This window comes from Sander vitreus, chromosome 22 (genome assembly GCF_031162955.1).
Source record: "Sander vitreus isolate 19-12246 chromosome 22, sanVit1, whole genome shotgun sequence".
Taxonomy (NCBI): domain Eukaryota; kingdom Metazoa; phylum Chordata; class Actinopteri; order Perciformes; family Percidae; genus Sander; species Sander vitreus.
The window spans coordinates 4,026,172-4,041,064 of NC_135876.1; the positions used below are offsets into that span (position 1 = coordinate 4,026,172).

Genomic DNA, 14,893 nt, shown 5'->3' on the forward strand with positions numbered 1-14,893 from the left:
GCAGAAAATCCCAGACTGGCTGATGACCTGAACGACTTTTACTGCAGGTTTGAAATGCACTCTTTTTCACACCCATCACGCACAAAAGGTTTTCCCTCAACACCCAACCCCTCCCCCCACCTGCGCTAACAATCTGCGAGAAGGATGTGTGCCGGCTCTTTCAGAAGCAGAAGATCAAGACTGCTCCAGGACCTGATGGTGTGTCCCCCTCTTGTCTGCGAGTCTGTGCTGAACAGCTTGCTCCAATCTTCACACAGATCTTTAACCGGTCTCTGGAGCTGTGTGAAGTGCCATCCTGCTTCAAATGCTCCACCATCATCCCAGTCCCCAAAAAACCCTCCATCACAGGATTAAATGACTACAGGCCTGTTGCCCTGACGTCTGTGGTCATGAAGTGCTATGAAAGACTGGTGTTGAGCCACCTGAAGGACATAACAGGACCCCTGCTGGACTCCCTGCAGTTTGCCTACAGGGCAAACAGGTTGGCGGATGATGCTGTCAATATGGGACTCCAATACATCCTGCACCACCTCGACTCCCCAGGGATGTACATCAGGATCCTGTTTGTGGACTTCAGCTCGGCGTTCAACACCATCATCCCTGACATCCTACATCAGAAGCTCACCCAGTTCTCAATGCCTGCCACCACCTGTCAGTGGATCATCAGCTTCCTGATTGACAGGCAGCAGCATCTCATCCAAAACCCGGTCCATCAGCACTGGCGCACCACAGGGGTGTATCCTCTCCCCGCTGCTCTTCTCCCTCTACACCAATGACTGCACCTCAAAGAACCCGTCTGTAAAACTCCTGAAGTTTGCAGATGACACCACTGTCATTGGTTTGATCCAGGATGGTGATGAGTCTGCTTACAGACAGGAGGTGGAACAGCTGGTCCAATGGTGCAGTCAGAACAACCCCAAGAAGACTGTGGATGACAGTGGAGTGGATGACTTTAGGAGAAGTTTAATCTACCTAAGGAGCTGCTGACCACTTTCTACTCAGCCATCATGCAGTCTGTCATCTGCACCTCCATCACTGTCTGGTTTGGGTCAGCCACCAAACAGGACAGGGCCAGATTGCAACAGACAATTAGGGCTGCAGAGAGGATCATTGGAGCTGACCTTCCCTCTGGTAGGCGATACAGGGCACTGTTCGCCAAAACCAGCCGATACAGAGACAGCTTCTTTCCCCAAGCAGTCACTCTGTTGAACACTCAGAAATAGCCCCCACCCTCACACTGAACAAAGTCAACCACCACTGTTCTGCTCATCTACCTCATGTCTATTTCAATGCTACAGTTACAATATTGTTATTACTATATTACCATTGCACTGATCTGCCTTGCACTGTATTCATATTTAAATCCTAAAATCTCAGACTATACTGACTGATACTGTTATTGCACTATTCCTTCCCTCTCATTTGTATATTGTTTGTAAAATTGTATTGTTATACTGTACACTTAACAGTATTTTTATATTTCTTACTGTCCTTTTTGTTTTTATTCTTTATATGTTAAGTGTTCTACTTTGAGAGCAAAGATTAACCAGAGTCAAATTATTTTTTTCTTCGTTTGTTTACGCAAACCTGGCCAATAAAGCTGATTCTGATTAATTAAAGAAACATAATAACTTTAGTATTATTTAAATAATCATTTAATTGAGCATTATACTTTCACTCTATCCATGACCTGAAGCTTGGCATCTGTCATAATGTATGATGAAATCTTATACAACAAATGGATTGTAAAAAATGTGTCTGTATCATAAGTGGAGTTTAGATTGTTTACTGTACTACTTAAAAATAAATGTAATATATGTAATGTAACTTCACTTATACATGGACTACTACTTACTACATACATTACTATTATATTGCCCTATAAATACAATATGACTCCATATTCGGAATTTAAAAAATCATTTTTGTAATGATACAGTAAAATACTCGCTTTAAACAATTAACAAAACATGTTATAATAAATTAATTTCAAGAAGAACTGCAATAATGTAATAATATGCGGATTACACTCAAGATTACACATTGACAACAACAATCATGGACAGCACAGGTTCTCTGGTTATTCCAAGTCTTTGCCTTCATCTGTCCATCCAGCGCTGTGTGTTGTGTGTTATTCAATGCCTTTATCCTTCAGTAGCTTTCTCACAGTCTTCAGATAGTCAGAATCTGGGTAGCCATCACTGAAAAACACAAATTACACAGAGACAATGACCTTATTATTTAGTGCAATGGTTCTCAGACTTTTTTTCTTTTTTTTATCCCACACATTTTAATTTACATTTTACATTTAATTAATACAATAGCAATACAAACCAAATTCAATATTATTATATTAATATTATTATTATAAGATATTTAAACTTTACCCATTTTGCCAGATAGAATTGCACAAAACTCTCCCACAATGATGACAGTGAACCCAAGAGCAACTTCTTTCGATTTTGGTTTTGACAGATACGTTTACTTGAGGACCATCACCGTCCATGTTGTACCTTATATGTCATTGTGTTGTATGAATATGAATATACATAATCTTATTCTTCTCTAGTAAAGCTTCTCTAATGCATATGGACAGTCATGCACTACAGACGCAAATGGATGCTTTAGTACACATGTCTGGAATGTAAATGTATCTCCTGCTGTCTGCAAGCTTTTAGATGTGATTACATTAAGGGTTTTTCATACTGTATGACCATGTATTCACTATTACTAGATGTTTGTGAGCAGTGGTGTAGCACAAAGATCTGGGCCCTGCACATATAGCCTCAATTCCCCCTTTATTATACATCCACTGTCACACCTGTACAAATAACTGAGTCGACAAGTAAACACACGCAAGTGAATTGGCTATTAGGGTAATCCGTAATGAAGTGTTTACAGTAGGGCTGTCGAGCAATTAGAACATTTTATCTAATGCTTTGTGAATAATTGATCTATATAATCTAATCTAATCTAATAATTGCATATATAAATATGTGCCATGACAAGCATTTAAAAATGTTTAAATTGAGATGAGTGAATCAGTGAATGAATACACGTCGTTAGGGCTGGACTCAAATATTCAAAGTCATTTCAGCTCAGTCTGAGACTCTTTATTGCGCTTTGCTGTTAGTGGCTAATTTAAGTTTTAAACAGTGAAACACTGCAGAAATTATCATATTTCAAAACTTCAAATGTGGTTTTTAATGCAAGAAATAGTCTGTCTGACTAGTTATTTAGTAGTGGTTTACCTATCATTCTAATTCAAAATTGCAGATGAAAAAACTAACTTTTAATTCCAGGCTTTTTGAGGGCCCTCCCCATGTCGGGACCCTGATTGACTCTAAGGTACCATCCTTTGCAGATTATATACTTTAGAAAGGGACACAGGTTTATTCTCCCCTTCAGCCCTCCAACCTTATATCAATTTGTAGATTTTATATGAAATTGTATTTACACAATATTGGCCAACAGGGAAAGACTGTGGTTGTCATATTTACTCACACTCTGCTCCCTCCATCTGGTTGTGTTTTTAGGGGGACGGAAGCTGTAGTGACCGTGTCCTTTCCATCTTTGTTGGTGGCGACAGTAAACAGGAGCTGCTGGTTGAAGGCCTTCTCCAGCAGCTTGAGAACCCTCCTGCCCTCACGGTTGTCAGGCAGGTAAGCACAGAGCCGCAGCCCTGCATAAGGGTGGCCCGGGTGGGGCTGTTTCTCCTGCAGAAAGAGATGTTTTACGTTTCAGTGGCACAGTAAAAAGCACGGTCCATCACAGGATTCTATTCATGTACAATTCATTTGCTTTGGCTAATGCTAGTTTGGCATTGGAGCCTTCCTCCTGCAAGTAGCTGCAAGTTTCAACTCGTCTCGTCGCAAATCTTTGGTCTGAACTGGACTTTACACACCTGTACTGTGCTGCACTAATGGCTTGAGTGAAAAAGTGACTCTCCACCCATTTGTAAGCCTATTAGTTGGGTGGTCTTGTTTCTTTAATGACCTTAAAGCTATAGTGCGTAGTTTCTGTCTCCCCCATGAGGAATTGTGTCGGCGCGTCCACATGATACAACCCCCCCTCCCTTCTTGTTTATTTGTTTTGCATTTATTTCCTTTTCCTTTGAGGTGGGTAGATTTAATCGATAAGAACATAGGAGAGGCATATAAAAGCTTTTACTTCAGCCTAATTCTTTCAGTCACTGCATATTGTTTCAGTTTACACTGCGATATGAATATAATTATTGTTTTATTTATGATGACTGAATAAAAATAAAAATAAAAAACCCTCCAAAATCTCTTCCTGCAGCGTGAACTCGGCGCTGCTTCAGAGTTTCCTCCCCCAGCTCTGCTAACCAGACTAACCAGATCATCAGCTTCTATGAAGAAGCTAATGAACAAATGCTGCCCATAGAAACTCTCAGCTAGTTCAATGTCTTTCATTCAAATCAAAGGATGCTCTACGCTTCTCTTCCTGCTGAAGTGATTTTCACCTCTTTTCAAGACTGCAGTTCAGGGTTGTTTGTGATTTTGCTTTGTTCTGTTCTTGGTACAGTCCACTGTGTTGTTGTGTAATTCAAGGGATGTGATGCACCTACGTTTATGACATCGGAAGTTTTTGCACCATAAATGGAGCTGGTAACAATACTAATCCTATTTGTTGATTGTAAGGGATTGAAATGTTCATTTGAAATTATGCTTTTGAATACTTCACTATAATATACTGAACAAATACATATGGTTTCTAAACATAATAATAAACACACAGAAAAAGAGGGCCCCATACAAAAGAAGAGCCACTAAAAAGAGAGGTTTTAGCCAAGCCTCACTGCACATTTTGTATTCCTTGAATAAGCAAACCAACTCATTAAAAAAAGGTTTTTGCGCACATGAAAACTTTTTTTTTTTGCCCATGCTAAGATGTATACTATTGAATAATCCTAACCTCAACTGGGCTGTGATTCACAAACTGAAAGCCAACCAATCAGTGGATCCACTACAACTCATCTCGATTTAAAAAAAAAAAGTTTTACAGTGTGGATTTGGCCAAGCTTACTGTCTGTATTCCATCTGGGAATATGTAGTTGATCTGCACGGTGTTGTCGTCAGGGAATCCCGGCAGGTCTCTGTGGAGGATCACCCAGGTCATCTGGCCCTGTGGCTGGCAGCCAGTCACTACTCTGGGGTTCCCATCCAGCCCTTCCTTAGCTGCACAGACAGTAGGCCAGTTTTAGTCACATTATCCAGAAGTGATTAGGAGACAATTATGGAACGTTTGACAGACACAGAGAATTGGCGTGCATGTGTGTAAAGGACCTTGTTGTTCCAATGATGGAGGACCCTTTCCGTTCAGGTAGCGGTTGCAGTAGACTTTGTCGCTGCTCTGACCAGAGCCCATACTGAGAGACACAGAGAGGGAAACAGATCAACATCATTGGCTGATTGATGAGAATATCTGCACACAAAACATCAGAATGAGCACATCATCTTAATTGGACTGCTGTACTTTAATGGGGTCAGTTTAAAAATCAAAATCCTTGTGCGTGTTTACCAGGTCAAGGAGGGTCTAATGAAAAATGTTATTGGTTGTCTTATGGGAAATGTAGGATCCTTGTAGGTCTCTTGCATGCCCCGACTTTAAGGAAGTGCAATGCCAATGGTGTGTTTAATTTGTATTCGGAAATCATAATTTCCGAGTTCTAAGTCGGAAACACGCACCCTGATGGCGGATTTCCGACTTGGGAAGTCGCATTTCTGACATTGGAAGCCAGGAACGTCACAGTACCCCGAGCAAGCCGACCTCAACATCCAATATGGCTGCCCCGTGCATCAACAGTGGTGAAAGCTGTAATGATATACGGTTTATTAGTTTGTTAGTCCAAATCTAACAACATTTTGCGTCCGAATGTGTAGCAGTAATCAGTTTGAGGTACTTGCCGAGCAGTCTTGAAAAAAACAGTCTCTACTCAGATAGGAGGGTTTATCTTTTTACATCAGAGATCTTCAACAGGGGGTCCATGAACCCTAGGGGGTCCTCAGAGTTTGAACTTTTTTTTTTTCAAAAATTAAAATATACATTAATATGAATCCACCATGTCAATAGCAAAGATAAATTGGCCTATTTGTGAAAACAATATATATTTATATATTGAAGATAAGCTTACTATAGGTAAGCTAGCCACTATGGAAGCCTTACAGTAAATCTTAAAGATTCACTGTGCCTTCCACATGTATATTTAACGTTAAAACATGATGTATGAATAATGACCATTTATTTTTATCCATTCGGCCCAATCAATATGCAACTCAGTTGTATACAATAAATGCAGGAAGGGGTCCCCATATTGGTCTCTCTTTCAGCGGGTCCTTGGCCTTAAAAACGTTGACCCATGACCCATGGTTTACATGAATGCTGGAGGTATTGATATTGAGGTTTCGGTGATTCACACCCTGACATGACACTAAGCTCATTAAGCTCACAAGACAGAGACGTGATAGGAGTCTCATGAACGAGGGTGTGAATTGTTCTGGATAAACATGTCTGCATGGAATGCTAAGTAGCTTTCAATTAGGTCATTCTGTATTCTATGACTTAATGACTTTTAATTTCTGCATTCCACCCATTCTCCATTCTTGCGTCAAACTTGTTTTTATTCCAGCCTTGATGGCGACAAACTAAGACCAGGTTGTTCAGTTACAATCTAAGACAGTGATTCCCAACCAGGGGTACGTGTACTAGTGTACGTGTAGTTTAGCTAAAAGTAATGAATGAATGGTAGAAATAACTAGTTAAAAGTAATGACTAAATATTTTGAATGATTAGCTAAAAGTAATGAAGAAACGTAAAAAAAAGCTAAAAGTTGAAATAGTTAGCTAACGGTTAAAATAAGGTAAAAGTAATGGTTTAAAGTTACGCTAATGGCTATATGGGTGAAACATTCAGCTTCACTCCAAGTAGTAGTAGCCTAGAAGGTTTGTAGTAGTAGGATTGCTGACCAAACCAACGTTAATATTGTCAGTTCAATTGTATGAAATAGTTAACAACAGCCACTTTTATATTATGAATAGTGTTATACAAGAGGAACATACATTAGGAATTGATGCAGGGGTAGCCTACAGGAGTTCATCTGACCAAAAAGGTTGGGAACCAGTGATCTAAGAGACCACAGTGTAACCCAATCACAGCAGCACACAGAATAAAGCCAGATTTATGTCCCTTCACCGCTGTATACTTTCTCACCTCGGAACTTGGAAGAACACAATTGACTACAATATAAATGCATCAGTAAACTATGACACACAGCTTTAGACCAGAAGTACATAGACATATGTGGACAAGGGGTCCATGTGTGTTAGATCAAATAGTGTATCTTAGTAACAAATTAAATATAAAACTTGCTTTATTTTGTAACTTGCATGTTTCACCCCTTGTTATTTAAGTAACTACACAATATCAAGTAATGTCAGGTGAATATTAGTTGAATAGCCTAATATAAAGAATTCCGACCTACCCTCAGCCTGCTGAAATACATAAAGTGGATGTTTTCACTCTGATGATTTAGTCTTTTTTCAGTGATAGTGGAGCAGAAATCAAGTTTGTCAACTCGCTAACACATGGAGCTCCCTGTATGTGGTTAGCAGCCAAGAATGAGAAAGATGGCTGATGACACCAAAACAATCTGATGTACTCAGTGTTGGTGTGGGCCTGGGTTTTACTGGATTGAAATAATGTCCAAGAAGTATAGAGGGAATCACTGTGACATCGCACTAACACAAAAATCACAAACATGCATTTTAGATGAATGAGATAAAAGTATATCCAGTTGTTCTTCATTCCTGTTTGCTCATTGCCGGAGGTTATTGTACAAAATATTGTGTGTGTCCCATTATAAAGAATTGATTTTGAATGAAAAGCTTGAGTTTTTACTCAGTGCTGTGACTTCACAACATACACAGGTTTGGCTGACACAACATGCAGGTAAAAGAACTTGTTGAAATATGAATCATTATTTAATGATATTAAATATTCATCATTACATTAAAGCTGATCAACAGTGTGCTGTTGTTATTGCCATCAGTACCTGTTGAAATGCTCTTCTTTTCCACACCTCAGTGAAGTTTTCTTCTTGTCTTCTGTCTCTCTTCTGTGCAGTCCTGGAGTTCAGATGTCTGTTCAGCTCATGATGACACGACACAGAGACAGAGAGAGAGAGACAGAGACGGAAGAGGGAGAGAGAGAAAGATGGGCGGGTCGAGTTGCAGAGGTGTGGTATAATGCTGAGTGATCTGTTCAACTGGTGTAGCAGCTTTGACAGATACTTAGTGTGTGTGTGTGTGTGTGTGTGTGTGTGTGTGTGTGTGTGTGTGTGTGTGTGTGTGTAAGAGAGAGAGAGAGAGAGAGAGAGAGAGAGAGAGAGAGAGAGAGAGAGAGAGAGAGAGACTTTCGGTTTTGCAACATTGTTATTGAAACTTTCATGCCAATAAAGCCCCTTTAAATTGAATTGAATTGAAAAAAGAGAGACTGAAAGTGAGAGAGAACACCACACACACACACACACACACACACACACACACACATATCCTCAAAGACACTTTGCATACTGTAGGATACATATAAAAAGAACAAACAAGCAGTAATCATTTTTAATAAAGATAATAAAAAAGATTAAAATCAACAAGAAATAAAAATATGGTTGTGGAATGCAAGCCTGAAGAGGTAGGATTTGAGGCCTTTTTCAATGATGACAGTGTGGGGGTATTTTCAAGCCCAACTTGTCACATACTGATGCTTGGTCAGTGGTCCTTTAGCATAAGATACCGACGCACAAGGCACCCTCTAGCGTCTGTATGGGATGCACCGGGCAGAGCAGCAGCCCGACAAGACTTTCACCAAGGAGACCGGGGTTGTTGTCCTGTGTGTCACATAGACATCTTTTAACCGCAACCCCAATCTTTTCTTAATCCTAACCAAGTGGTTTTACCCTGCACAGTGGAAAATTATGCCAAATGATACACAGAGCTTTAAAAAAGTGATGCTAAGATTAATGACCAAGCGGCAGTATGTTGACGAGTTGGGAGTGAGAATGTGTTGGCATTTTTAATGTGGTTTGGTAGTGAGTTCTACAGATAGGGGGGCGGCAGCTGAAATTTGGTTGGTATGGGCTGAAAGACATATCTACGGTGGCCGACAGGGGCAAACGCCCTGCAACTTAAGAAAACACACACAAATAGACAAAACACAAGCAAATTAAGAAAACAACTTCATTAATTTGACAACACGTGCAGCATTCAGCAAACGCTCTGCAAATGCACACAACACAACCATATACAGAAACGCACTGCAAATAAAAAACGATGCAAAAAGAAAAGCATGCAAACCCCGAAAAAAGAAGCGATGCAAAAAGAAAAAACAACTTCATTAATTTGACAACACATGCGCAGCGTTCAGCAAACGCACTGCAAATACACACAACACAACCAAATACATAAACACGCTGCAAATACACACAACACAACCAAATACATAAACGCGCTGCAAATACACACAACACAACCAAATACATAAATGCGCTGCAATATGAAACGATGCAAAAAGAAAAGCACACAAACCCAGAAAACATGCAATAAAAAAACACAGCATCCAGATTACACAACGGAAGTTCTCCAGACCTCTAGAGGGAGCAGCTAAGTGGAACAGCTTGATTTGCGACCCCACGGTGAGAGAGGGAGAGAGAGAGAGAGAGAGAGAGAGAGAGAGAGCAACTGCATAGACTGTAAATATTAAGTCTATGTTTGAGATATGTTTTCTCTCGTTTGGTGGGTGTGTCTCGGCTCAGGTCACAGGTGATACTCAATCAGCAGAGACGTCTGTAAACTTGTGGTGATAAAACATTTAAAACTGCATCAGCGTTTAACGTTGACGTTTGTTTAAGCCATATTACATGAGAGGGTTTCATTTCGAGGTCCGAAAGGCGCATTACTGAAGTATAGGCCTACTCAAGTGTAATATTGTGATTATACAACAACGGTTACCAACAAAATAAGTGATCAATCTGTATTCATATTGTGGAGCAATTCGCTCTTGAAATACAAAAAACACAGGATTTATAGTCCATCCCTGTTTAGTAAACCAGCCAATTTACCATGGGATTTATCAATCTGAATAAATCCCGCTCGCACATATAAACACAAAACTGCTTTGCTAACTCCAACGTGTTGTAAGTAAGACATCTGCTGAAAAAGTTATTGTATTCATTAGCATGATTGCCGTACTGTTTAGTTCACAAACATCCAACACACCAAAGTACAAACACATAGCGGACCAGACGCAAGCTTTTATTTTGAAAAGCCGAAGCTCGGGGACGGCACCAGCCGGGAGGGCATGAGACGGGAGCATAGACTGTATATTACTAATATATTATGTTATTAATAATAATATGAATTTAATATACTGTCTATGGAGTTCTCCAGGCTGCAGCCATACTCGACTCTAATAAAAAGGCAGAGCGCTCTCTCCCCGTGGGGTCGAAAATCAAGCTGTTCCACTTAGCTGCTCCCTCTAGATGTCTGGAGAACTTCCGTTGTATAATCTGGATGCTGCGTTTTTTTGTTGCATTTGTTTTCTGGGTTTGTGTGCTTTTCCTTTTGCATCGTTTCATATTTGCAGCACGTTTATCTATTTGGTTGTGTTGTGTGTATTTGCAGTGCGTTTATGTATTTGGTTGGTTGTGTTGTTGTGCTGAATGCTGCGCATGTGTTGTCAAATTAATGAAGTTGTTTTCTTAATTTGCTTGTGTTTTGTCTATTTGTGTGTGTTTTCTTAAGTTGCCCCTGTCAGCCACCGTACATATCAAATGAAAATACGATAATAAAACTTCTTTAAAAACTAAGCAAAACCTGGTGTCATTTAGCTCCTATTCCTATTGAGTTTGAATGCACTTATTGTGAGTCACTGTTGATAAAAGTCTCTGCCCGATGGATGTAATGACGTTTTTCCATCCAGACTCCAATGTTTTGGCCTTTTATTGAAATTCGACCAAATGTTTCAACATTTACATCTTCCAGCTTGTAGAAGCTAAAATATTCATTACACCACATGACACAATATGGTAAATGTTGGAAGTACTTTTGAGTACTGGGGCTTAAATTGTCTGACAGTGGCACTTGAGGAAAAGCTACACGGTCACTAATTAACAACTTAAAAGTAGCTGAAAATCTTGTCCTCCAGTAGTTTAACTGCTCACCTTGCTGCAGTGATGTAGAAGTGCAACAAAACAAACATCTACCACACCAAACCACACCCATTAGCGGTGCTGGCTGAGCTCAGAGGTTGGATCTGTTCAGCCTCAGTACTGCTGTGCACTTTAAAAACACTTTGTAACACTGTTACAATAGGCAGGTGTAGCTGTAGTGATTAAAAGTGGAGTGCATCTGTTCCATCAGGTTATCGTGAAAGTAGTCTATATCGACGTTACATTCCCGGGATTGCTCCGGTGCCGCCAGAAATTCCGCCAGATGTCCCTCATTTCGGCTGGATGTCCATCACCTTCCTCTTTCTTTGTGTTGGCGTTCTAAACTGAGGTGGATTTATGATGACTATGGTTAACTGCTCCTCAGATCTCTGCAGGGTAAATACAGACAGTTAGCTAGACTATCTGTCCAATCTGCGTTTTCTCTGGCACGACTAAAACTACTTTTGAACATACACGTTCCACCAAAACAAGTTCCTCCCTGAGGCTATTTTGCAGAGGCACCGTTGCTCCGTCTGGCGCTTACCGCCCAAGACGATTGTGAGTGGTTTAAAGAAATGCCAATACACCAGAGCACGTTTTTCTCCCATCCAGGAATGCTGTGATGACTAGCCAGACACTCTTCCACAGCGCTGTGGAGGAAGGTCTGGCAATGTGAGACTAGCATGATAAGGATAACTTACAAACATGGCTGAAACACGTATCGTAAAATGTATGGCTGTTAAGTCCTGTTCAGAGTGGTGCTTGTGACATAAAGATGAAACATAATCAGCTTGCACTATCGTGGTCCATCTGTGCATGGAAATACTGCTCTTAGGAAAATGTTTTTAAAAAGTTTGTTGAAGAGACTCAGAGTTACAGTATACAAGTGAAGCCAGCTTAGCTGGGCTGGGTAAAGAAATAAAGGCTTTTCTCCTGGGATTTGTTCAGCTCAATGTGGATCACGGAGAGGAGACTTCCGGCGAATTTTCTAGTTTGAGCCTTATCTGTACTTTCCTGTATGTTTCCTTTTCATCTTGATCCTGTTGTCTTTTATTGTGTGATTTCTTGGTGTGTTTTGAACACAAGGCTGTCAGAAGGTTCTTAACAGCTCCATTTCCACCTTTCACTCTCAATTAAGTTGAGTTTTCCATGATGCTTTTGGAAGTAAAGGAATTGGACTGGATTCAATTCAATTCAGAGACAAAACACAATAAACAGTTGTATGAACATAATGGATTTATATTAATTATATAAATCTTTTTGTATGGCAAATATGAAAACAAAAGTTATTAAGCAATATGAAACAAAAAATGAAATCAAAAAGTAATTAAATTCTAATAAAAATGTAAAGACAGGAATTTAACAACTGGACACTGACATGTAATTAAACTTGTCGGTTCATCAGTGGAGGAATGTAGTTCAGTGGTGGGTGAAGCTGTTGGATATGACAGCATTAAATCTGATCTATTGTGATCTTTCTGGACAGCATTGGAAAAGTGAATTGAGTGCATGAAAGCCGAGTAATGATTCAGTGTACTTTCATCCCACAAAAAAAGTAATAATTTCTAATGTTCCCCAGTTTATAAGAAATCAGATGTTGGGAAAAACGTGGTTAGACACAGACAGCATCCCCGAGAAAGGATTCAAGTCTCCTCACCTCAAACGCGTCATGTCTTTTAGATGACAGTTCATGAATCAAAAAAGCTTTTTTTTCTATGGCCGCCCATTGCCGTTTCGCCCAAGGTCCTTCTTTTGGTCCCTGTACTCCTTTTTCAGTTTCTTTACTTTTGTTGTTGATTTGCTGACAGTTCTGTTGTACTCTGCTGCAGCCATCTTCCACTGTCTCAGCTCAAGCACTGGCTTTGTTCTCGAAGGTCCCTCAAGAGCGTCCCTTTCGCGTCCATAGTGAAGTTCTTGTGTTTTTAAAAATGGCGGTCACAACTTTTTAGTTGGTCTTGTTGGCAAGGGGGTAAGCTCCTCGGACCGCGAACTTCCTATGGCACCATTTTGATGCTAATAAGCCATTACCTCCCGTTAGCATTCCATTGACTGCCATTCATTTTGGCGCCATTTTGACAGTGAATAACTTCACATCAGAAGCGTTTAAAGACTCTATTTGTCCGTTGTTTATTTCTAAAGAAACACGACAATATATAAAAGGCTCCATTACCTTGTACCTCACGTTATGGCTCCGTAGCAGACGTTTTTGTAAAAATAGGCTAACGATTGTGTCATAACCACGCGACTTGCTGTCGCATAGTAGAGGAATTACCGTATAGTACAGGAGAAGCGCACAGGCAGTTTCGTCTCACATTAGCTGTTTAACTTTAATTACTAATGCTAACTAGCATTTTAGTTAGCAATAATTAGCCTGTGTCCATGTTATCTCTTACATATACCTACGCTCTGCGTCTCTGCAAGATTGGGAATAATTGAGATTTCTTTTGGCACAGCTACCAGAAGACTTACAACTTTCAGACACGTTGCTCACGGCACATTTACGTCGTCTCGCTCAGTTGGAGGCTGCGCAGTAACGCTCAGCCATCACCGGAAAAGTGCTTCTAATATCCTTCACTGGTCACCTTCCAGAGCAACGGGATCTGTTGGTCCATTCTTATATACTGTGTATGCTTGTTGGTCATGACAATCCTAGTCTAAATTCACAATGTTCCACTTCTGGGATTGTTCAGGTGCCGCCAGAAATTCGGCCGGATGTCCGTCACCTTCCACTTTCTTTCTGTTGGAAATTATAACTCCAGTAGTGGCTATGTAATTTAGCACCGCCCATGATGATTGTTGTGATTGGTTTAAAGAAATGCCAATAAACCAGAGCAAGTTTTTCTCCCATCCCGGAATGCTGTGTGGCAATGTGAGACTAATAATCCTGCTACGCTCAATGGTGTTTTAAGCCCTAAACGTCTCCTTCCAGGCAGCACTGCGACCGTTGACTTCAAGGCAACCTTAACCCTAACCTTAACCCTAACCATAACCATAACCATAACCATTGCCTAATCCTAGTGCCTTCCAGGCAGCGCTGCCTGGAAGGAGACGTTGGGGGCTTAAAACACCAATAAACTCGAAAATAGCTCGAAATACCTTGTTCAAAAAAAGGGGTAGAATGACACTTGATCCGTTCCTTTGCCCAGGCAGAGAACGTGAAAGCCTGTCAGCAGCGTCTGCAGTGGAGTCGACAGTAGGCCCGCATCAGTGAGGGAGAAAGAGAGACGCACATGGAGAAGTAAACAGGGAGACAAGAAAGTAAGCCTAAAAGTGTGATAACTGATATAGTGATACAGTATCAGAGGAAAGTGACAGTGAAATAACTGGAAACATGCAGGTGGACATGGAGAGCGAGTGTTTCCTTCAAGAGGATCAGAAGTTTTGTGCAGGGAACAAAGGGAACGACGTTAGTTAAAGTGGTCATTCAGGGCACTCCTGCAAAAAAATGTGAGGTGCTCACCAATGCAAAAGCACAAAGCAAAACTTCTCACTCTCATTGGAAACAATTACAAAAAAACCTCCCCGGGCTGCTAAAGCGCGCGTGTCATCCAGTTGTCCAGGCTCCCAGCTCAGTGAGTGAGAAAGGTGAGAATGGAGGGCAAAGAAACATTTGAAACATGAAGGGACACCTTACTTACCTCTATGAAGTCCCAATTAAAATCCTTCAAGTTC

At 40.6% G+C, this 14,893-nt stretch overlaps 1 protein-coding gene across 3 annotated transcripts; it reads right to left on the bottom strand.

Moving 5' to 3' along the window:
• Positions 1-1,632: 1,632 nt before the first annotated feature.
• dtx3la (deltex E3 ubiquitin ligase 3L a) lies at positions 1,633-8,196 on the bottom strand. 3 transcript variants are annotated; one of them, XM_078280951.1, is made up of 7 exons: positions 8,072-8,196; positions 5,928-6,037; positions 5,709-5,835; positions 5,307-5,389; positions 5,047-5,198; positions 3,505-3,716; positions 1,633-2,201 (listed from the first exon to the last, which is right to left on the bottom strand). In XM_078280951.1, the coding sequence occupies exons 4-7, from the start codon at positions 5,386-5,388 to the stop codon at positions 2,132-2,134; spliced, it is 516 nt and encodes a 171-aa protein (XP_078137077.1). In that variant the 5' UTR covers position 5,389; positions 5,709-5,835; positions 5,928-6,037; positions 8,072-8,196; the 3' UTR covers positions 1,633-2,131. The 3 variants fall into 3 exon arrangements, with proteins under 3 accessions (XP_078137077.1, XP_078137078.1, XP_078137076.1); XM_078280952.1 differs by lacking the exon at positions 5,928-6,037; XM_078280950.1 differs by lacking the exons at positions 5,709-5,835; positions 5,928-6,037 and having other exon boundaries at positions 8,072-8,195.
• Positions 8,197-14,893: the final 6,697 nt, after the last annotated feature.